This window comes from Podarcis erhardii (genome assembly GCF_964252035.2).
Source record: "Podarcis erhardii genome assembly, chromosome: 3".
In the NCBI taxonomy this organism is placed as follows: Eukaryota; Metazoa; Chordata; class Lepidosauria; order Squamata; family Lacertidae; genus Podarcis; species Podarcis erhardii.
Window position 1 is genome coordinate 41,848,621 of NC_138507.1, and position 24,815 is coordinate 41,873,435.

Below are 24,815 nucleotides of genomic sequence, written 5' to 3' on the forward strand. Positions count from 1 at the left end.
TTGGGTGGCTGCTAAGAGGAAGGGGCCAAAAAACGGAGAATAATTTCCATTGTGTAGCTTACAATTTATGCTGGGAACCGCCCTGGGATCTATGGATGAAGGGTGGTATACAAATTTAATACATAATAATAATTCTTTAGACAAAAGGGTATTTGTGTGTATCTATATATCTTCCTATATAAATTAAAAGGTAAGGTAGTCACATGAATTGCAGAGTGAGAACAGAACAACAGGCCATCCGGGAAGACGAGTGAGTGGTGTGGATAGCCCAGGTGAGTTACAGTGGAAGAGACAAAACAAGCCAGGGCAGCTCCTCAGCAACTGCCCTGCTCTGCTGCCACAGTTTTATGTTGGAGCTATCCTAACATCCTATAACCCCAAATCTAAATAAAGCAAGCATGGGCAGGTCTTATGCTCTGTTTGCTAGGCTGGGGTGCTCTCTTATGAGGAAGAACTAGGTGCTGGTTTTGGTGCAGTCTGAATATAACAAGGGTATTTAGGTACAGATAACCAAGCTGATAGGATTAGAGTTGCAGTGCAACAACTTCATATACAGCTCTATCACCTTTCTGCATACCTGTTTCCAGGTTTCTTTCCTTCCAAACTGTTTAGATGTTGTTCAAGAGTCTCCATAAGACTACTGGGAGCCTAAGATAGATAAGGAAAACAAGTTACTCATTTAAAACTAAAGAGCAGCAGCTTGGGAAGTCCAACATGAACTCCATCTCTTCTCAGAACTAGTCATAACCAGTTACATGCATTTACATGCCATCATCTTAATTCCAAAACACAGCTTTGAGAAAGGAACACCACTTCCATGCTGCTATTGAAACTATTATTCTTTGGTTAGAGTACATTGAATATTGTTTTTATTATTAGTCAGAAAACAAAAGTATGAGTCATCGTGCATTAGAAATTAACAACAGCACAGGCATTCATAGGTCAAAGTTGCCAATAAATCTAAAATAGATACTTGCATGCATAACTAGAGTTTCTGCATTCAACCTAATTAGCTTAACCAAATTTTCCCCAGTCCTCCACACAAGTAGAACTGTAACATAGGTCAGAACTACATATTACAAAAATGGACAGAAAGTGCAGCTGCTCCCTGTCTTTAATCTCTTGTTTCTGTAACATTAATATAATACATGAAATGTTGTCATCATGCCACAGCTCTCCCAACATTGACCAGTGATATGAGAGAGGGATTCACAGTACAATAACACACATTAGGCTGTATTATCAAGAGATGGCAGGCATTTTGTCTTTGCTATAAATACTGTGTTTATGCTGCAGGTCCAAATATTTCCCAGAAGTAGTACATAATTATTTTTTCCAGACCAGCAACCAGGCTGCTGCTTCTTCTTCTTGTTTTTGTTTTTTTTAAAAGGCTGGGAATATAGTATTTTACATTCTAAAGTGAAGTTTAAAAAATGAGATAAAAGTTTGACACAAGTATTAGTTCTGCAGTTACAGAATAATGCAATTTGATCGATTGATTGATTTTCCCCCTTTGATCCCTTCAATATTATTTTTTAAGAGAGAGTTCCCAACATGCGCTTGCTGTTGTTACAATGAGAAAGGAAAGGTAAGTACAGTAAGAATGACTAACAGTGTCCTTAGCTCCTCCAGGATAAAAATAGTGCCTAGATAAGCAGATTTCCACAAAGTCACTGATGAAAGAAGAAAACTTCAGAGGTACAGAAGTGGATGCAAGCCATATTTTATCAAGATTACCGGTTCATCAATTGTATAGTCTTTAAATGGGGACTTTTCATTATCACCACTGTTTTTCAGATCACATAGAACTCTGGTCAGCAACACCTAAGGGTTTTTTTTACATACATAAAATAGATTTACACAGAAATTAAGCAGGTTACCCGGAACAATGTGCAAAAACTTGCTGTTTGGACTATATTAGCAATGCATAGAGCCCTAAATCCTTTGAGATTAACAGTCTTAACCCTAAACAGAGGCTTCTACAATATAACAGATGAACTGTTTCACAGGGCAGTGCTTTAGTTTATAAGCAGTTGCCCAAACCTCAAAAGTCAACTTCAAATGTTGCTAAAAGAGAAAGCATTAGATATATATGTTAACAAATTTAGCATCTTACTTGCTTCTAATCTGTAATACCACATTTACTTGAATGTAATATGCACTTTTTTGGCCAAATTACGTTGTGAAAATTAGGGTGCACATTATACCATATTTTTCCAAGTATAAGGAAAAGGCTAGGTTTTTTTCCTAAAAAATAATGTCAAAAATTAGGGGGCGTCTTATACTCTGGACCATCTCCCTCCATTTTCTTAAATCCAAGTCCCTAAAAATAGGGGGCGTCTTATGCATGGGGCATCTTATAGACAGAAAAATACAGTATTTGATGGTGCATTAGATTCGATTGCAAGCCTGAAAAACACTGCTGGCACAGCAAATACTTTTTTGGTTTCAAGGTTTTGAAAACTGAAGTGTGCATTAGATTCACATAAATACGGTGTGTGAAGCAGTGCTATTGGTTCTGGCTTTCCTGGGTTGTAGATAATTTTTTTTTAAGGAACAAAGGGCAAGAGTGAGGATGATACAGCTGGCTTAGGAACACTAACAGCCCAGGCTAATTCTAGAAAAAAAAACCATGTAACTCTCTTCTGCTGTTAGCAAAGGACATATCCATAAGATTCTTATTATAATATGTGAAATTAATGGGGCGTACACTAAAGGTGCAGATCTCATCTCTTAGTGCACTAATGACAGCCTTCTCTAAAATGGTTTTTAGAATATAAACTCCACTTAGAATGCATTGTAGTAATAACACTCCATGTCCTGCATAGTACTAATGATACCAAGTACTTATCTCAAATAAAGTACTTGATAGCAAGAACAAATCCTCCTCTTAGCGATAGAGTTAATTAGTATTTCTAGCCACCACCATAAGCTGCGAATGTAGTTAATGGAGCAAGGAACATCTTTAGGATGTTGAGTACACAGCCACGAAATGTGTTCCACATCTCACTAAATACAACGAATTAATATGCAGTCACCCAGAAGGCGGCATGATTTAAATCGAGTCTCCTCATTCATCTATTTTCCAAACAAGCATGCAAATTGACTGGTTGCTATAAACAATTAAAGTATGTCAATTTGCAATTACACTAGGCCTTTATACTACCTAGGAACATATTCCAAAACTTTATAATCTCCCTGACAATGCAGTATGGGCAAGCAGCTAAGAAAGAAGGGTGAAACCAGATTTTATGAATAGGCATAATGTTAATTGCCTTTGGAGTTCCCAATTATGGAAGTTTACTGTTTATTGAAACCAAGGAATGACCGCTCCCCACTGAAAAAATGGGGGGCGCCCTTTGCGTGGACGCGCGCAGCCCTGGATCTGGAGTGGCCCCATCAACATAGGCTTTGCCTTCCCCCAGGTGGGATACCTGGAGGTCCCCGCCTACCCTAGTGAGTTGTCCAATCCCACCTGGGGGAAGTGTTGCCAGGGAAACCAGGCCAGGTAGGGGGAGGGATTACCTGCCCACACAATAGAGGGTGGATCTTAATTGGTAATCCTCACTTGGCTCCAGAGCTTCTCCCACCCTACCCACCCGCAGTTAATGTCTTCTTTTGCAGGTTAACTTTTCTTCATAGGTTTTGCAGGTTAACCTGTCTCCACAGGTATGCGGGCGCTGCTACGATAAGGTCGCTGTTAAAGGGCTGGAAAGGAATTTCCCTGCATTGGCAGGTTTCGCTTTTCCCGTAGCAAAACGTCACAACTTTGGCGGTATCAGACCTTGGGCGGAATCCTTTAGTCCATCTTCCTCTTTGCAGCGGCGATACCAGGGTTCCCCGTTAAAGGGGTTTTTGAAGGGAGGCTTTGGCCGTACGCCGAAAGGTCGTCATTGCTCTCCCCTGCGGCGGCGTAACGGGGGCGGCTATCTCTGCTTGAACATATGTTCTCCAGAGCCGGCCCATCCCCCCCACACACACTGGATAACCCTGATGCTCCCTAGGTCCCCGGCTGGGGACTAGGGAGGGAGAACGCCCAATGCCTGAGCCAAGGTCTACCCACATTTGAAATTTAATAAAGTTGTGGCCAAGGAAAATTAACCATGGCCAACAACCTTGTTTAAACATGGTTTGTTTGGTCACATCATTGCACAAACTCACCAAGCTACAGAAGTACAAGGCAAGACCCGCTAGAAAACAAAACAAGTTCTGGAGGAACAAACTGTTGCTTGTTTGCTTATCTGTGATATGACTGAATAAACTATGGCTGACTGAACTCATGGCTGACTGAATAAACTATGGCTAAAGCAAGCCTTGGCTTATAATTATCTGAAAAACAGCAAATGTTTTCAGACAGAAGTGATTTTAAGAGACTGTCATTATAGCCTTTGTATTATGTTCAAATGTAGTGTCACCCTTTTAAAGGGGCCCCTTAAAACTTTTATATGGTTTTTCAATTTAAAAATATTAATATAAATAAAGAAACAAGGTCATTTTAAGTGGTGAAAATAAAGTTTCAAGAACTGGATCAATAAAATCAGTTGACTGTCAAAAGATTAAGCAAGGTGTCAACACAAGCATCTCTATGGAAGACATTTCAGAGACTGGGCAAATGTTCTCTTGCATTCCAACATACTGAACTTCACACACTGGGTGAGGGGAATAATGAACAGGACCTCAGCTTCTGAACAGAATGCCAGAGTAGGTTCAGAGCACCAAAGAATGTGGCCTGTAAGGTTTCTGGAGCCAGCCCATTTCAGCTTTAAAAGGTTAAGACCAGCTTTTGAATTTGAGCCCAGAGACAAACTGGTGGCTTTTGCAGCTCAATCACTGATGGTGATGACTAAAAAATAATAATAGATTCTTATCCACTGTTTTTCACATTGAAAATCCTATCCACTCTCTTTAATTTGGCTCTGTTTCAATTTTACTCTCATTGGCTTCTCCACTTGCACTCCTCTGCCATAGCTCAGCACTACTCAAGGAAAGATAATGTCAAGAAAAGAAAATGCAAGCTGGGTGGCTATACTTCATAAAAATGATGCCTAGAATGGCAGACAAAACATCACCGCCTTGCTAACTTTTCACCCCAAATGTACACCAGGAATCTGAGCAAAACCATTGAAGATTAACCCTTTGAATACTTGTGAGAACCATGTAACTTACCGATAATGTAACTATCAATAATGACTCACAAAGAGCAGCTGAATATAATTTCCCTATATCCAGGCTCAGTTAGCTACTGACTAGAACTGAAAGTTGTGCTGTCCCTATCTTGACTAGCATAGAGGCACCAACTTATATTAACCCCCACAATAATTCTCATTGGACTTTCACACATGACTAGGCCATTTGCATATTTTCTGTTTTATGAAAGCACACATCACCTGGGCATGTGTAGGGAGAAAACACCATAGAGGAAAAATTAAATCAGGTAAGTAGGTTCAGGGGTTAGTCTTCATCTGCAGGTGCAGTATTGTAAACAACAACATCATCATCAATCTATAAATTAAACAATGCTAAGCAAGAGACCTTTGGTATGAAGGAAGACAGTCTCAAGCAGACTCCTTCTGCTGAGCTATATTTAAAGTTCCCCCCACCCCCGGATATTAAAATAGCTTTTCTGTGAAAAAACACAAGCTTCAGCACATATCATACACCTGTTTCCATATCATACACCTGTTTCAATGAGGCTGGGGATTAGCCAGCATATTGCTTTTCTTCAGAGGACACACACTGGTGTGTGCAGTAAAATATTTGAATTGATCATGTTCCAAAGCTCTCTTATTAGTAAATCCTCAAAAAGTAAACAAGAATGGAAAACCAACAGCATTCCGGCACCCCTAACTGAACTGTCATGAGTTTTCTTAAGGCAATCTTCCAAAGGGCTGCAAAAGCCTACAGAAGCACAGGAATGCTTATTGAACAACGAAAGAGAGTCCACCACCTTCCAAAGGAGTCCGTTCCACTGTCAAACAGCTCTTACTGTCAGAAAGTTCTTCCTTATGTAGTTGGAATCTCATTTCTTGTAACTTGAAGCCATTGGTTTGGATCCTAGCCTCCGGAGAAGGAGAAAACAAGCTAGCTCCATTCTTCACATCCTGTCACACTACACTTTATTTGAAGATGACTATCATATCTCCTCTCAGTCTCCTCTTATCCAGGCTAAACATATCCAACTCCCTCAACTGCTCCTCCTAAGGCTTGCTTTCCAGACCCTTGATCATCTTGGTTGCCCTCCTCAACACACATTCCAGCTTGTCCATATCCTTCCTAAATCGTGGTGCCCAGAACTGGACACAGTACTCCAGGTGTGGTCTGACAAATACTAGAATACCGTGGTTCCATTAATCAGGACATTATCCTTCTATTAAGGACAGCAGCCTAGAATAGCATTAGCTTTTTTCGCTGCTGCATCACACTGTTGACTCATGTTAAACCTGTGGCCTACAAGACCCCTAGATCCTTTTCTCACATGTACTACTGGCAAGCTGGTTCTTTCTGCCTAAATGTAGAGCCTTACATTTGTCCCTTTTGAAATTCATTTTGCTAGTTTGGACCAGCTTTCCAATCTGTTATGGTCATACTGAATCCCAGTTCTGCCTTCTGTGGCATTAGCTACCCCTCCCAGTTTGGTGTCATCCAAGTTGTTTATAAAGACATTGAACAACAACAGATCCAGGACAGAACCCTGAAGCACTCCACTTGTCACTTTTTTCCAGGATGATGAGGAACCATTCGTGAGCACTCTTTGGGTTCAATGAGTCAACCAGCTATGAATCTAGCCCACATTTTACCAGCTTCTCCACAAGAATGTCATGGAGGACTTTGTCAAAAGCCTTACTGAAATTAAGACATACAACGTCCACGGCATTCCCCTGATACACCAAGCTTGTAACGATCAAAAAAAGAAATGAGATTCATCTGGCATGACTTATTTTTGAGAAATCCATGCTGGGTCTTTGTAATCACAGCACCCTGTTCTAACAGACCGACTGTTTAATTATCTGGGAGGTCAACTAACAGAGGTCATGCTGCTGTGCAGTTGAAGGTAAAGCAATCTCATTTATATGCAAGAGTCTTAATGATTAATCTCAAGGGTAGGGATGCCACAATAATGTTTTTAAGTGTTCGATCCCTTGATTACATTTCTGTGTAACGACTTAGCAGCATACTTCCTAGGCCTTTAAAATGTGGTCCACATGTATACTTACATAAATGTTTACAGCAATTCTGTAAGGCAGGCCAATGTTACTCCACATTACAGATGGGAGCTGAGAGATAGGCTTTCCTGTGGTCATCCAGGGAACAGAGATTTAACTCGAATTCTTGACCAGTACACTAGCTCTCTGGCTTCTGGTAATTTATCACCTTGTCTTTAGTCGTATTATGGCAGCCCTAAACTTGTCTCTTGTCTAGAGACAAAAGGTAACCCAGTGAAAGTGATGTCATGGACTAGGTCAAAGCATGGATTCAGTACTTAAGAATTTCCTCTCCCAGATGCATTACTCACACTCTCAGCTTCTGGGATCAATCTGCACCTCTGGAAGGGAGAAGAAATATGCAGTCTTTTCATTGCTTATCTCTTAATTAAATGTGGCCTTAAAAATGAAGTCCTCTTCTGGGAACAAAAAGCGGATTGACATCTGTCAAAATAGTTGCTGTTTTCAGGAGGCATATGCTGATGTTTAAAATATGAGTAACGCCATTAGGTTGCATGCTAAATGAACAGAAGTCATTTTTGCTATTGTTAAACCAACCACCAAGCTAAATATAATTTAGGAACTTACTTGTGTAAGATCAGGAATGTCTCCTTTATCAATTCCAATTTGCTGTGGATAATGAAAAAATAATAATTCAGAAATGTTCTTTTGTTTATGCTTAAGTCCAGAAATACTAAATAGCTCAATTTGACTACTGCATCTGAACTGTGATTTTAACTCACTTTGAAGCTCCATTTGTAATATCCACATCCAGGTGCTTTAAAATTAATGCATATTTGTAGAAATATGCAATACATTCATTGCCCTACAGAACTGCAACTCTGGATGGAGAACTTCTCTCAAACACAGATGGATGCAGCAAAACATTTGTGCACAGAGCTGGTCCCAGGCTGTGTCCTTCTGACCCGCTCCACGCATAAAAATGAATGCCTGAAATTGAAGAACTCATATCTATTTAAAGATGGGTTTTCCCTAACTTGGGATATAAAAATTGCTGTTCTGTCAGAAAGATAATGATACAGCAGCTATTCCCACCAGCAGGCTGCTGGTCTACTACTATCATCTTAACTGGTATAACATGAATATACTGTAGAAGGCCAAAGCAGAGACTAATGTTATTTTATTTGCATTTTGGTGACATCCTGAACAGCTAACACTTTCCACAAAATTCAATAAATGTCAAAGAAATTTTACACAATGTAGTTTATTTATGGACGTGGCGTTTGATCTAAACACATACAAAGAGAGTATCTGAACGACAACTCAGTTTGCTATCAAGTAGATAATTGTGGGGGAAATCACATGCCTAGATAGCAACCATAACAACCAACATGCCACAGTGGAAGATTCACTTACCTCTGCAACTTTGAGGAATTCTGATACTCTTGTCATTCTAGTCAGAAACCGCTTGTAAATCTCAAGAGCATCTTTGCACTGTCCCTTCTTCATTTCAAAGAATTTCTCTGGAATAAATGGCATATTCATTTTTAATCCACAAAACTTTTACATTATTCATACCAAGTCTTCATCTGCAGATTATTGCACAAGCAGAAAAGCACTTCTGCATATGCTCAGCAGCCCTGCTCAATTCCTTGGCTTTCCCTGTCCTGCTGCAGACTTTCCATGCCCAATCTCTCACTGTTCCTGAACTCCATGCGGCGCTGGCTGCAGAAGGCTGCACTATGAGACCAGCAGCCATGACTAACTGCTGCTTTGGATCCAAGTTTGCTGAAGCTATGAGAGGGGCAATGAGAGAAACACTTGGGGTTTCCAAGTGAAAATATGTGTTGATAATGTTACGATATGGATGCAATGCAGCTGCAAAGTGCTAGCTTGAAAAGTAAACATGATGGGAATGTTGGGACTGCCCGTGGGAATCAGAGGGACAGTCAATTCACAGTGCGAAGCACCGGAATTAGCTCAGAGTGTAATATGAGCTCTTCCGTTTGTTCCTGTCCAGGAAGTTTTTGCCTCTAGACTGCTGGAGCTTGAAGAGAGCAGTCACGTTTTTTTGTAATGCTGCAAAAACAGAAATAAAGGCATGTAAATACGTTTCTGTCTATCTCTTTCCCCTGCTCAGGGGGGGCAGGAAAGAGGGGTGTGTTCTTCTCACGCTGAGAAGGATCGCCTATCGAGACCTAGCCTGGATCTTGCTGGGGAATGCAGCCACGGAGGTCAACAGGGAATCATGCCGGGTCCCTGGGAGAGTTGCCAGTTTCTCCTGATAAAGGCTTGATTTCCGACATCTAAACCATATTTCTTAAAGACACTAGCCTCTGCTGTGCCTTGATCTTCCCAAAGGAAACAATGCTGGGTATGTGCCTGGAACCCCTGGAATCTTGCAACGCTTTTGGAATTTGGGGTGGCATGGAACAATATAGAAAAGAACACAGCTGAATGTGAGAGAATCATGCGCTTGGAAAATAAGATGGCTTCTTCCTCTCTTAACAAGATTAAGCTGCAGATCTACTATTCTCTTGGAGCAATGTAACGTTAAAAACATGCTACATCAAGTTACTTACCTAATAAGTTAATAACTCCATCATTGTAACAAGCGAAAAGCTTGATGAGATCTTTGAACAGAAGCATAAATGCAGCATTTATAACACCATTTGTCAGCTCATTTGGATGAACCTACATAAAAATTAGAACCCATGGTTGTTAATTGTGATTTGAAATGTTGGAGCTATGTCATATCTTAGAACAAAGTTAAATACTATTGAATATGTACATTGTTCAGGCGCACGCAGGACTGAAGTCTGTTTCATGCACATAAACAGAATATACAAATTATGTGTGAAAATCCAGACAAATCTGAAGCAAATTTAAAGTACCAAGGTTCATCTCATTTCAAGGGAACAACAGGAGCTGGAGATAAACTTCATTTCTGCTTCTCAGAAATATCCAAATTCTATCTCTCTCAACTGTTGGAAAATACAATGATGCAAAAGGGAAAATGCACCGACAAACAATCCTCAGCATGATCTTGCACAACTGTGAACAATGCACACTTTGTGTGTATGTACGTGTATATGCTGCTAGCGATTGGAAGACCAAGTTTTGTTATGGACCTTCAGTTAAATGCAAAAATGTTATTCAGTACGGTTCAATTCACAATTTTCTGCCACATTCTTTCTGCACCTTGGAGAAGCTTGCCAAAAGAAATAAGAAGTTAGTACAACTTCATAAGGTTTGAAGTTATATTATGTTTCTACAGTGACCTAAAGTGGGAAGTGTTTTCCTTTTATCATAAAAGAATTTAGAAAATTGTAAATACATACATCAAATTCAAGAAGTGCATCTATTTGTCCTTGTAATATTGGCATACTCTTCAGTAATTTTTCTGGAACCATTGTCCTCATTACACCCTCCGCCCTGGAAGAAAAAAAATCAAGCTACAACCCAAAAAATCTCATAGGCGTTATTTGGTAACTAATAACAAAATTAAAGCTTTACAGCAGGGTTTCCAAAACTTGGGTCTCCAGCTGTTTTTGGACTACAACTCCCATCATCCCTAGCTAGCAGGACCAGTGGTCAGGGATGAAGGGAATGTAGTCAAAAAAACAGCTGGAGATCCAAGCTTGGGGTTTCCCTGATTTAGAGTGAAGACTGAGATTCAAATTAAAGTGGATAGTATTTCATTCTAGGAAAAGGTTTAATTAGGAGGCACCTTATTATAGAATGAGAGAAACATGTAGTGCTGAAAAAAAGATGGCAGGGTAGGAAAAACGATCCTGATTTTGGTCATCAAACCCTGCTTCTATAGACAAATAGTAGCTCCAATATTTCTCTGATAGTACTTGCTTTTCCACAAAGCACACTCCAATGTCTCCTATTCCCTACAGCCTCATTCATGCATGCCTTCAAAATTCTCCAATGTCTCAACTACTTACCTGAAGTACTGAAGATTCATTAAGGTCAAACCTTTACATCACTAATTAAATCAAGCATGCACTGTGTTTTACACTGTAATTTCACTCTGTGGAGAATAATGCACTATTTTTAAATATTCTATTAATCCAAAGATAATGGGAAAAGATGCAGTACAGCAGAACATCCAACCATGTACAGATGTTCTGTGTTTCAGATTAAAGACACCCATGTTGTTGTTGTTTTTTTAAAAAAATTGCTTATATTTTCTCTCTATTGCATTAAACATTTATCTGAAGATACATTCTTTATGTGCCATAAAAGGATTCTGCACTTCCAGATATAATGGGGAAGGGAAAAGCAAAGTGCCTGTAGGGTTCACACAAATTATGTGAGCCCTGTAAGGTTGCCCCATAATGAATTCTGGAATATTTTAAGCCATATAGTATTGGTCCCTTTTCTACTTTCAACAGGCATCACATTCTGATTAACTCCTTGAATTATCTTTGGGGACTCAGGCTAGAGCAAGGGGATCATTACAGGATAATAAGGATAATACAGGATAATAATAAAAACACACTGCCTGGTAGCTTTGCAACAACCAATACAAACTTGGACTAAGGGCCATACGTAACATGTATGGCTGCTGCTGAAAGGAGCAAACTCACATTTCTACCTCCTCTCTACAGTATTAATATACCAGCAGGACACATAATGAGACTAGAGATGAGACAAGGTCACTAAAGGCATAGAAGCAGGGAAACATTTCCCAGTGTAGACAATTTGGGCCGTATTCAGTGATGTGCCTCCATTGGTGCAACAGACTTCTATGCATGCAACAGAGCTTCCTCTTCCTTTCCTATTCCCTACAGCCTCATGCATGCCTTCAAAATTAGCTTTGGACGACACCCTAGAGCAGATTTCGAGAGCAGCAAAGGAAACAAATGCTCCATTGTGCTAGCAGAGCTACATGTATAGAGCACTAGATACAAACCTTCATTTTTAGCCCAGTTTATTCTACATTCTGCATACAGAACGTTCCATATAAAGGAAGCCCCAACTATACTAGGACAACCACAAAATTTCTTCTCATGTTCAATTGCATTTGGAAATCAAATAAACCCACAACAGTATTCATTTATGCAATTTATGCAGCAGCTTTCCCATTTTCAAATACTTTTACCAGTAATATGTGTATGGTTTATAAATAGATACGAAACAGATTGTGATCCAGCAGAGGCATCCACTTATGTTAAGATAATGGGAAGTGATCTTCTTACATTCCTCCTTTCCCCTTGACTTATTCTGGAGATTCCTCCAACCCTCCAGGAAATATTTTCTGGGGGCTGAAGTGGGAAGGAGGAACTATCTGAAGAAGTGTGCATGCACACGAAAGCTCATACCTAGAACTAACTTAGTTGGTCTTTAAGGTGCTACTGGAAGGAATTTTTTTATTTTGTTGTGACTAGAGAAAATCAGTTCCTCTTTTCTTAAGCCAGTGGATATCCCTGCAATATATAAAGCAACCACTGTAGAACAGAAGCACTAGATTTCACCTGCTGATCAGAAGTAGAAATAGTCTCTCCCCCTCCGCCCCAGATCCTACAGCAGGTTTGCAAAAACTAAAAAAACCTACTTGCCTACCAGAACACTCACTATATACATTCTAGTGCTATAATTTCATTATTAAATCACTTTCAGCAATAGTAGCAGTTAAAGCAACATATATTGCAACCAACAATACTTGTAGGAACCATCAGTATTTATATTAGATAAGCTTACCCTTTCTTCACTCTTGCAAAATCAAATGCCATTTGCCTGTAGGAAAATGCTTTTTCATTCAAGTATCTACTGTAGCGCCTGATAAACGTGGACATGTCATATCCTAACAAGGAAGAAAATATGATTTTGATTTTTTAAAAATCCTTTTAATCTTTTACTAATGGATTGAGAGAGGTTGCAAATGCTACATCTTTAACTCAATGATTTATTTTATTAAACGATGACACCCTGATGGATTTCAGTGACATTCTGCAAAATAATTCATTTCACTTAAACCTACGTAAGAGAATCCCTACATGTACCTGCCTAGCTATATATGTAGGTGCCAAGAATTATATGACAAGCAAAGTACAGTAAGCCTGCAATTTACACACATTTAAATTCTGCACATTCAGCTTTACTTGTGTGGCAAAAAATATATTAAAAAATTAAGAAGGGGGCAGAGTTCTGGGAACAATGATTTTGGCAATCCCACCTGCCATTGAACTCTGCCATTACCCTGTTCTGCTATCATTTTGAAGCTACAGGTAGTTTTGATAAACAGATTGCAATGCGCTTTAAAATAAGCTCTTCATAACAAATATTCACAGGCACCCTGGTCTAGAAAACAGTTAAGATGCAAATACATTGAGCCTATTGGATTCCAAATGCAACCAAATCAAATAACAGAATTTAAGAGGCTGTGCTGGAAAAATCCGAAGTAAAAAATGTTCTATCCAGATCTACTTTGCAGTTTGATAGTATAAAGAAATATCTTTCTGCTTTAATGTGTTCTACAAACTGATCTAGAAAAGGGGCAAACTAAACATGCTGAGGCATTTGGAGACTAAGCTCCAAGCAAGGCTGAACATATATTGGGGCCAAAATACCTTTTTAAACTTTATACTTCAATCTGAATCCCCCCTGCTACATGGAAAGCTGGTACCGCCTTAACATCTAGACATTTAAGGAATGTTTCAGCCTTGAATCTCATTAATATTCTCCATCTATATTTCACATTTATATTTCTAATTAGTCTTGTTCGACAGCTCCCAAAATTGTTATTCTTAGGACTTAAGGATTTACTGAACAATCATTCCAGTAAAAATCATGACTGCCCTTTTGTATCAAGCACCCTAGGCTCCCCAAAAATGGTAAAACAAAATCTCTACCACTCTCATGTGATCACTGCCATTATCATATAGCACATCTGAAAGCTTCCATTATGTGCAAGCAGAAGTCATTAGTGGAAAGCAGATTAGCCTGCTATTTATTCTTTATATACTGTAGCACCATCAGTGTACATGCTGCCTTACAGATGCGGCATAGACATGTCCCTGTCCTCACAAACTGCAACAGACATGGGGAGACACAACAAAAAGATATGGACAGACAAAGAAAAGGATGCAGGCAAATCAAATTGCACAACTTGGCTGCATTTATACCCTATCCCCCAAAAGTATTAAAATTCATATACTACCACAAGCTTAAATAAAAGGATTATGAGAAAAGCAATAGTTTAAGTTTCATGTTTACCCAGAATTCCGCTGTAAAGCCATCAAGACAATAACTTGCCAAATTTGAGCTTTGGGTATGAAAAGCTGTAAGTCTCAGTTCTTCTTGTGGTAGAGAAGCCAAGGGGGGGGGGGGAGGAAGGGGGGGGAGAGATGTTGCTTTGATAATGTAACCTTCCTATTCTGGATGAGAACTTCATCCTGGACGGAGGACAGATAGCAACCACCAGTGGCTATTCCTTCTGCTGTTCTGAGATTTTAATTTTTGCCTACATACAGTACAACTGTGTGCTCTTAGGAATGCATTTTTTAAGATGATGCAAGGAATCAGAAAGAAGTTATTATAAAGCAGCAGATAATATTAGGAGCTTAGTGCTTAAGTGTATGGTTCCAGGCTTTCAAGTACGCAATCCCCATACAAGGTTTCTTGTGACACCTTTGGGGAAAGAACAGAGCACTGAAATTACACGAGCTTAAATAAGTCCTTCCATCGTAACATGTTCTCTTCATTTTCTTTCCTTTTTTATTCTTGCCTTATCCCTCCTCCAAATAGCACACATTTCCTTTTCCTTTCTGCTATATTAAAAACAGTTCCTACAAAGAAAATAAGGCACTTGTCCTCTGCCAATATATTTCACAGGGGGGGAAGGGACGCATTTCTGCCTAGATGATTGCACATATACCAGGCAAACATTATCAGCAAAGGGTTCTTACCATGTGATCCACTTTTGTCCAAAAAATTGCTGAGATTGAATAGTGTGTTTCTAGATGCCAAATACTGAATAAACCTCTAGGAGGAAGGGAGGAAAGGATAATATTAGTTGTATATGTCCTTCAACATTATCCTCTCACTATTTCATGACAAACCCACAAGCATGTTTCCTTCTAGGTGAAAACCCATGATAATCATATTATAATAAATGCCATGCCTTACACATCTCTTGCCAATTTGAATAATTCTGCCTGGAGTGGATACAGATGGCCCAGTGCACAAAACTAAAGTCTGCACTGCTTTCTTCCACACTAAAAAGACTTAATAAGACCATCCAGGGTTTTTGTGTGTGCTTAACAATGCAGATATAAGAACATATTCTAAAATGTCACTACTCATATAAATAAGATTCCAATATGCATATGGTCAATTGTGTAATTTAACCCTAAACACAGCAAGGCATCACATTTTTCACATGGCCAGAACAGTGCAAAGATTTTGGCTGGTGTTATGGAAACCCCTGAACCTAGAACTAAAATGGGTCTTTCTGGGCAAAATTGGTACCGGCATGAGTATTGCCATTTTCTTTATAAGTATCTGTCTCAGCATTTATTCCTATAATATTTTTACTGTAGTGAATTTTGGAATAAAGCTTTTAATCCCAACAACTGAGTCAAGAGTCCAAGATCCAAGTGGGAGTCAGGATGTTACCAGAAACCCTGCTTCTCTGGCACTATGCAGGGCTCCTTTGGAAGGACAGGGAAGCCCCTTTAAGTGGGAGTTCATGCAACTATTTGATTTGGCCTCCTTGGAAGTCTTCTCCCAAAAGCTTGAGTGAAGGATAGCTTTAAGAAAATTTTGTGCACTTACCTCATTGCCATGAACCATTAGATGATGCGTTGCAACTAAGGCTTTGAACACAACCACCCAACTACTGTTTGTTGCTCTCTCAAAGAGTGTATCAGCCATTTGAGGAATATTGACATTTGTCTCATTTGTGGCTTGGATAAGGTCTATTTTGGGAAAGAGAGAATGATAACTGTAAATACAGAAACTTTCAGTTTTGTTATTGTTAAAGACCATGCCATTGCAGTTTAGTGATGTAACAGTCACTCAATTTCACTACTATACTTGGACTTTATTTAGAGCAACCTCCTAAATAATTGTTTGCCTTTCACACATGATTGTCACAAGGGGGTGTGCAAACATACCATAAAACAGCTAAAAATATTTTCTAAAACAGTAGATGGGTTTAAAAACAAATACAAAATGAAATGTAAGGCAAAGCCCTTTTAATCCAGCTAAGAAAGCTTGTTAAAACAAAAATATATTTATTACCCAAGATCAATCACTACAGAAACAATTAAGATAGGAAACCAACTTTCCTCTGGACTGCCTACTACTACTAGCCAGAGACTATAAATGGGAGTGGTTCTTTACAAGCATGATCTGTGCCTGAAAGAGGAATAACCCTGTCCACAATTCAAATCATGTTGAAGTATAATAACTGAAGCTTAAAAGACGCAAATTGCCTTCTAGGCACTTCAAAAGGCTCCCTCCTTTTCCTTCTATTTGTTGTGGATCTTTCCTTTTATTTGCCATTTCAGGGTTCTGAAATCTGTGTTTGCCAGAGATGTGTTCCTTAACCATTCCCCCTAGTATCCCTTCCACCAGTCACTTCCACTCACTTGTCCAGCAAGTCTCTCCTCATTCCTAATTTGTGAGAAGGACAAGATCCAATATCCCTTCCTTTGCCATTGCCTCCATTGACCTGCTTTTGAAAGATGAGTCTCAGCTGACTTACCTGTGGTATGAAGTCAGTGGACATAAAGCACAATTATTTACAGTTATCCCCCCCCCTTCACTTACAACTAACTTCCCTCCTTGCACTACATTACTATGAAGGTGAATAAGATGGGAATTCATCCCAGAATTAAGCATTTATATTTCTAGCTCCGCAAGTTTGGGAAAGAATAGGGAAAAAGTGACAAGATTTTGAAGCTAGACTAAAATTAAAATGAAGTCAAAATCCTTCCATTTGCTACATTTCAGGCAGCTTTACCCATGTACTGGGCACTGTATCATTTGCCAAATTTAGCATCCAATGCATAGTTTCACTATTATTAGCCAAATAAACCAATGGGCACAAAGCCAGTCTATCCATCACGGTCCAATTGCTATTTGCTGCAGCTATACCTGCAGAATATACCCCAGAAAACACAACGATTGTATTATCATCATCATTTATTAGTCACTTTTCTTTACAAAACATAACCTAAGGCGATCCAGACCAACTCCTCCCACATACTGATCTAGAAATGCCAAACAGAAATGCCAAGGGAAAGGATTACCCCCATGACAGTCTCTCCAAGTTATTAAGGGCAGTGAAATTTGTTCTGCTAATGTTGCAAGAGTCCCTATCCCTACCTTGACCAAAGAGATTCATGTTTTGACTCAGGAAACTAAGAACGTAATAGCCAAGAGGCACTGGCAGATGCTCAGGAACTGCAGCTCAGATAGAGATACACCAAGATTCTGTCCTCACAACACATTGCTTGTCTAGCTTTTCATTGACAGATCCCAAAACAGGATTCAGTCATTAATTAAACTTCCAGAGAAGGTTGCTGAGCTACTTTTGAGCAATCTTGCATTCAAAAGGTCTCCATGCCCAGTTTGAGAAATGCTGCAGCAATTATTTATTTAAGTCTCAATTTCTGGGACTAACATGACATCTTTTTTTTCAGCTACAGAAGTAGGCATAGATATGTAAGCAAGAGAATGGAGAGGGGGCAGGCTGAAAGGATGTTGGTGAAAGGAATTCAGCTCCATATTTGAACAAGGCACATGAATGTAAATTGTCACTGTACTCTTCATTTATACTTCTTCCCTAGCAGAGCAAACGAGAAGCAGCATGGGGATTTTCAAGCCTCTAGCAGCAGCCAGCACATTAAATGCTGAAGCATAGCTTTGTGTAACCTCAGCTGACCTCGACAAAGTGCCACTCACTAGTCTGTTTCTTTCTTATGCTTTTTCTGTATTTTGCTTTGTGGTGGTAAGCTTAAGTGTTCTTCTCCATTTTTACCAGTGTTCAGAGATTAGGGGTCACAGTCCTTGTTGCTGTTGTTGTTTCTAGTCTAACCTACTCCCAAACACCTACTCCCAAAAAAGCTTAACTTGTTTTCAGCCTCCCAGAGACAGACATACACAAATTAAGACACAAATTAGAATTTCTTTAATTTGGCACTAGTCCAAAACAGAAATACTCAAAGCAGCTTACAACAACCCAATGAAAACAAAACAATAATATTGCTCAAGGAATACAAACAAGTTCACAACTGTGACCCTTCAAATGTAAGGGTGCAAAGATGTAGTAATACACCGTAATGGAAGCATTACAGACATCCCTCTAATTCAGAGAGGATTGGCTAGTACCTTCTTTATGGTCATTCTGGGACCTTTTCCTTCTCCCATGCCAAAGGGGAGGGGGGATAAATGATCTTACCGTTTTGAACCACTATTTGTGCTAGTTATTTTTTAATCACCTTGGTTTAGTCATCTCTCTAATTTTTAAGCTGGCAGTTTATTTTCTGATATTTCTGTTTTATTATTTATTTTAATTGTATTTTATCATTTCATTTGTGTGTGATGCCCAAAGCAAATGTTATTTGGCAACCCTTATATAAATATAGTAAATTTTAAAATTAAGTAGATGAGCCAACAGGGGTGTGATTGTTCACTAGGCTACTTGTAAAAGAAAAGGAAGTTGCCACACAGCGGATTTAAATGATATAGAAGTATACTGATATCCTAATCGCAAGAACTAGGTGAGTAACATGTTACTGTGAAATAGGAATTAAAACAAACAACTAAATATGCACCTTCATTACCATAATTTTATTCTAGTGACACTTGCTAACATCTGGAGCTAAAGGAAGGTGCCTCACATCTTTTCCCCCATACCAATACAGTGGTACCTAGGGTTACAAACACCTCGGGTTACAAACACTTCGGGTTACAGACTCTGCTAACCCGGAAGTACTACCTCGGGTTACAAACTTTGCCCCAGGATGAGAACAGAAATTGCGCCCTGGCGGCACAGCAGCAGTGGGAGGCCCCATTAGCTAAAGTGGTACCTCAGGTTAAGAACAGTTTCAGGTTAAGAATGGACCTCTGGAACGAATTAAGTTCATAACCAGAGGTCTCTTAATTACACAGTCTCAAATGGCAATTTTAGGTCTTTAAAAAAGGACATTCTGTTTCACTGCAGTTTCTTGGCTAACAGTGATGAAATATTGTGCAATCTGCTCTAAATGTGATCTCGTTACCATCATTACCAAGGGTCTGCTGCATAATTAGTAGGGAAGATTTAGGAAAGTAAGGGCTCTAATTGTTGCACTCATAGCTTAAAAACAGCTCCTGCAGTCATTAGAGGCACGCTGTCTTATTAAGTCAGCCACAGGAGCTGTCCACTGTATTAAGTTCTGAATTTTAAGAACAACTAGCTCACCAGCTATCCGAAGACAATACTCACACAGGGCTTATGTCAACAAATGTCTGGTCCATTCTCACCATCTAATTCTATGTGAACGTCTTTAAAGCCAGAAGAAAACAGCAGAACTTCAGCTGCTATAGGAGTAGCTATGAAAGAACAGCAATAGTAAAAGTGTGGCAGGCATATATGTATGGAAGCATGTGAGAAGAGGGGCCACAAAGGTCAGACCCCTAATTGCAGGAACATAAATGCTGTTTGCTATTCACAAACACCAGAATGCTACTTTAAACACTTGCATTGAACACCTCAGGGAATTTAAGATAAAACACAATTTAAGTGGACATTTAGTGAATATTCTTGTAAAAGAAAATTATAACTACCTTTTGAAGGAATAATATTCTGGTTTTCCTGCCTAATTTGCTTTAGATATTCATGCTGCTTAAATATTCATTTAAACACTGTAAATTTACACAGGTAAATTTATGGAAACAGTGTCACACATTTTTGACAAAAAGTGCTTCTATTTTTTGACAAAATATAATATATATTTTTGACAAAAAGTGCTTCTATTTTTAGTGTTGGCATTTGTTTCCACTCTATTTTTGTTTAGGCTAGTTAGCAGCACATTGCCTATGTAGATCTAAGTAGGTAAACTATCAGACCTAGAATGAAATGTTATTTTCACCTGAAAATTTGTGCACCCTTTAATAAGCACTGTAAAACACTTGAAGCAAAAAACAGGGGCTACACTGATGAGTTATGCTTGAAGAAGTGCAAAATGCAAAATGCCTCAAGGTCCAAAACAGTTAAGTCACCTGCAGCTAGTTGCTGATTGGCTGTCAGGTCTCTGAACAGAGTCATGTCTTGCTAATATTTCACTTATAGTTTTCAAAGTAATAACTGTGCCCCATTTTCTACAAGTCCATAAGGTCTATGTAAAATACTCTTCTGCCAGTAGAAGAAGAGTCTACCATTTTTAGAGTGAGAATTGGTGTGCTGGTTAAACTAATGCACCATGAGCCACATAGGTTTCTGTTTAAATATCACCAAGTTATGAAAAGCAGTTTATACATTACGCAGAATCAAGTGGCAAAACTTCTTTATGACTGTCCCAACTTCAGACTGCAAGTTGGGAGGGACAGAAGAGATTCTCTACTACCTGCTAACGCCATGGAAAATGCAGAAATGGTACGTTAGTGAAAGGGATTCAGCACAGCTTTCTTGCTAGAATGCTAATTATCTGACATGCAGAGAGTTTCTTTCCATGAGATAAGTATGCTAACATGCAACCTCAGCCCTATTGAAAAAGTACAATCCAGGAAAAGCTTAAACGCTTGGTTCTGCTCCTTATACAAACTGACCCTTATTAGCTGACCTTTGTCACAGAAAATCTCTTCTGTCTGTAATATGTAGATGACAATACCAGCCTATCTTGCAGGGTTAATGTAAAAAGAGATTGAGAATTTATGCAAAATACTTCTGGTACTTTCTGTTTTTACTTCACATTTACAAAAGTAGCAGCATTACTTGGTTGGAGCAGTCATTTGACAAAAGCAAGAACATTAAGTAGTGCACTTTAGGACTAAATTTGATGGGGACGGGGTTTCTTCTTTTCAATATGTAAAGTAGCTAGACCAGAAAGCCTACACAGTAGATTAGCTATTATGACAATTATTTAACATATTATGACACCAGCAACTACCTGGCAGCCCATTTATTCTCTCTAAAATTATACTGGCAGTATTCCAACATTTTATACTGTAAGTAACAGCAAAGGCCTTACAATGATCAAGACCTCTACTCCCCGGGCAGCCTAGTTTCTGCAGACCCCTTGTGGCCATCCCCGGCAGGAAAGATTTGTAAGAGATGGTGAAAAGGTGACATACACAATATTCATCTTTAATGATTTGTATGAAGCATCTTTTTCAAAGAGCATCAGGACTGTGATGCTTGCAAACACGATCTAAAGTCAGAGAGCTCATAAGGACTCATTCAAGGAGCAGCAATCTACCATCAAGTCCCGATGCTGGACACTTATCATTCTGTCTTGTCCCTAGGCCCTGCCACTGAAGCCAGAAGATGGTGGTAGTGGTGGGACATAGTTTGAGCTTCAAGAATGCAAAAGTAGTACAACACGTTGCACTGCACCAGTTTGTTCTCTCAGCCTTGCCTCACTTTGAGCCTGACTTAACAGTTCAGATACATATCCGAACCACACTTGTAGTTGTCAAGAGTTCAGCTATATGCAAGAACAGAGCACAGCATGCACTGCTCTCATTGCCAATGCATGGACTAGACTCACCAACAAGCTCATCTTTTCTGAACCTCCTTTTGATAACCTGTTTTTAACTGGCCTTTTAATAACTGTGAATGTTGCTGCCTTTGTCAGTTTTGATTGTTTTGAGATAAGATTTGTTTTCGTTTTTATAATAGCGTGAGGCACCTTGGTGAGCTATGCTTGCCCAAACTAATGTTCCAGATAAAATAATGAGGCAAGTGGCTAACTGCAAAAATCTGACTTAGTTGGCGTTACTAATGATGCTGCTACTAATGATGATGCTACTCCACCTATTCTAGGTCTCCATGAAATAAAAATTAATCCACTTGATAATTGAATTACATATTATAAGCACCCTAGAAGAGTTCAGAAATACAAGTTGTTATCTATAGACAACCAAAGAACAGGAGAAGTATTAAGCACTAGAAGCATACAGTTCCCCCTGCTTGTTGGAGGAAATTGGAAGATTACACTACTGCAGTGTAAGCACTATTTAAGACAATCTAGGCTTTTGTATGCATGGACACAGGACAATGATTTTGGAATCAAAGTTTACTTAATCCCAAGGTGAACCAAATTAAAGTTTTATCAACAGATATGTCCTTCCAAATCTACAAAGTCTAAGCCATTTAGGGCTCCAAAGGCCACAACTGACACCATGCATTGCACCTAGAAGTGCAGGAGTTCAGCAATGAAGGCTTCAAACCATATGTACCAATAGCAACTCACATGTAAACACTTTTCAAATGTAGAACTTATTACCACAGTCTACTCTTAACATTGCCAGGTTACATGATCACTGCCTGATCTAAGACAAGATCCTTAGAGACCAACTAAGTTTGTTATTGGTATGAGCTTTCGTGTGCATGCACACTTCTTCAGTTACACTGAAACAGAAGTCACCAGACCTTTATATATAGTGAGAGGGTGGGGAGGGGTATTACTCAGAAGGGTGGTGGGACTGGACAAACAGGACAAACCCTAGTCCAAAGAATAAATGGACATAAATCTGACATCAGGAATCACAAGACAGAGAAACCAGTAGGAGAACACTTCAATCTTCCAGTACATTTTATACAAGATGTCAAAGTAGCTGTCATATTACAAAAGAATTTCAGAAATAGACTGGAAAGAGAACTGCAACTTATTACCAAACTTAAAACCATGGAGAGAACTGGTCTGAATAGAGACACTGGATTCTTATCTCATTATACATGATAAAGCTATTTTTAGCCATCTCACCCCTTGCTTTTCCTTGTAAGACCAATTGCAGTCTTTAACAGTCATCAACAGGTTTACCATACTCATCAGCCAATCACCCATTCCCACCACCCTTCTGAGTAATACCCCTCCCCATCCTCTCACTATATATAAGGGTCTGGTGACTTCTGTTTCAGTGTATCTGAAGAAGTGTGCATGCACATGAAAGCTCATACCAAGAACAAACTTAGTTGGTCTTTAAGGTGCTACTGGAAGGATTTTTTTTTTATTTTGTTCCTTAAAGAATGCACTTGAGTTCTTTATACAAAACAACAAAGGGCCTTCTCTTAGTCTTGAAAGTTTTTCTAGAAACCAGATGTTTAAAGCTTGTACCCAGTTGAGATGTCATCCATTTCTGCCCCTGCTTTCCTAAAATCGGGGAAATGCAACTGGACCCAGCTGCTCCATGCATGCTTCCACATTTGTACACAGAAAGAAAGAACTTTCAAGTATTATTAGCAGGTGTTCACACACAGTTATCCATTAAAATATAACCACTGAGATTATGGCCTCTAAAGCAACTCTTCAAATTCTAAAAATGACAACTTGATTACCGTACTGGCATTTTAGTTGTTAAAAAAAAAAGGCTTCCCATAAATTTTCTACTTAGGTTTTCTTCCTAGATGCCATACCTCATATTTATGAGGGACAGCCAAGTTTTCATTACAGCCTAAAGTGTCATGACTGAAACATGTCTTGAACCCCAAACATATGGTACTTATATTGTCAAATTATCACTTTCAGTAGCACTCTCTCTCAATAATTCATGCAAGGAAGCTTCCCCTTCCATGCTAAACCAACATGAGAGCTACAAAAAGGCAGTATTGCTTGGTGCATGCTATTATTTAGTGCCTAATGCCTACATCAGCCAGGCTCCCTTGTTTAGCAAAGCTTCTCCTAAACCTCCTTATGCTGACCTTTCCTGCCAACTGCATTATTTCATGTATCAATCCTATGCCCTGCTTTTGGCTGGCAACCTGGAGGCTCCCTCTTCAGTTAGGATGGCGTCCCACACTACATTAAATACACCTGGCACCAAGTGTACTTATTACTATTAAGCCAATTTTTGGTCCCTTCTAGAAACCCGTCATCTATGCACTGCAGCCACCCGCAATGGAACCAATGTGAAAGGTAGTCTTGTGGGACAAAAATGTGAAACACTCATAATTAAAGATGGAAGGAGCAGAGAACTACCAAAGGAGATCAAGTGTTTTACAGGTGCCTCTGGATGAACACCGTCAGTATCTTAAACATCAACTTTAGATGATGATTTGATATCCTGAATTATTCTGGTTTTCCAATTCAGACCCAACAGAAAACTAAGGCCATGCATCTCACTGTTTAGTAAGCCGAGACATACTCCAAAACAGGCCAACAAGTGCTTTCTAGAACTGCACAGCCCAAGCCTTGACTCTGCTTCTTGGTCACTCTTTCCTGTGACAAAGAATGAACCCAAGAACTGGGTTTTATTTATGGAACAAATGATACCTCCTCAAATAATGGTTTGTACCTCTTGCCTCTAAAATTCTGACCTATATCAAATTAAACCTCTAAGGACCATCAATTAAATTACCTTTTGCAAATTTACTCAATTTGTATAATTTATGGAGAGTTGCAAAATTCAGATTGGCTGTAAACAGAATTTAAAGCTTGTTCCCAGGACTACCAGAAGGTTCTTCATAGATGGTGAATTTCAGATACAATC

General features: G+C 39.2%; 1 protein-coding gene across 1 annotated transcript in view; it reads right to left on the minus strand.

Moving 5' to 3' along the window:
• The window catches only part of SNAP91 (synaptosome associated protein 91), a 67,376-nt gene that overhangs the window by 33,416 nt on the left and 9,145 nt on the right, over positions 1-24,815 (minus strand). Inside the window, exons 3-11 of the mRNA XM_081857581.1 lie at positions 15,951-16,093; positions 15,083-15,158; positions 12,876-12,978; positions 10,505-10,598; positions 9,746-9,857; positions 8,580-8,686; positions 7,791-7,832; positions 1,729-1,824; positions 566-648 (exon numbers count right to left, since the gene is read on the minus strand). Coding sequence (XP_081713707.1) covers positions 566-648; positions 1,729-1,824; positions 7,791-7,832; positions 8,580-8,686; positions 9,746-9,857; positions 10,505-10,598; positions 12,876-12,978; positions 15,083-15,158; positions 15,951-16,093 — 856 coding nt within the window. The remainder of the gene's footprint in view (positions 1-565; positions 649-1,728; positions 1,825-7,790; positions 7,833-8,579; positions 8,687-9,745; positions 9,858-10,504; positions 10,599-12,875; positions 12,979-15,082; positions 15,159-15,950; positions 16,094-24,815) is intronic.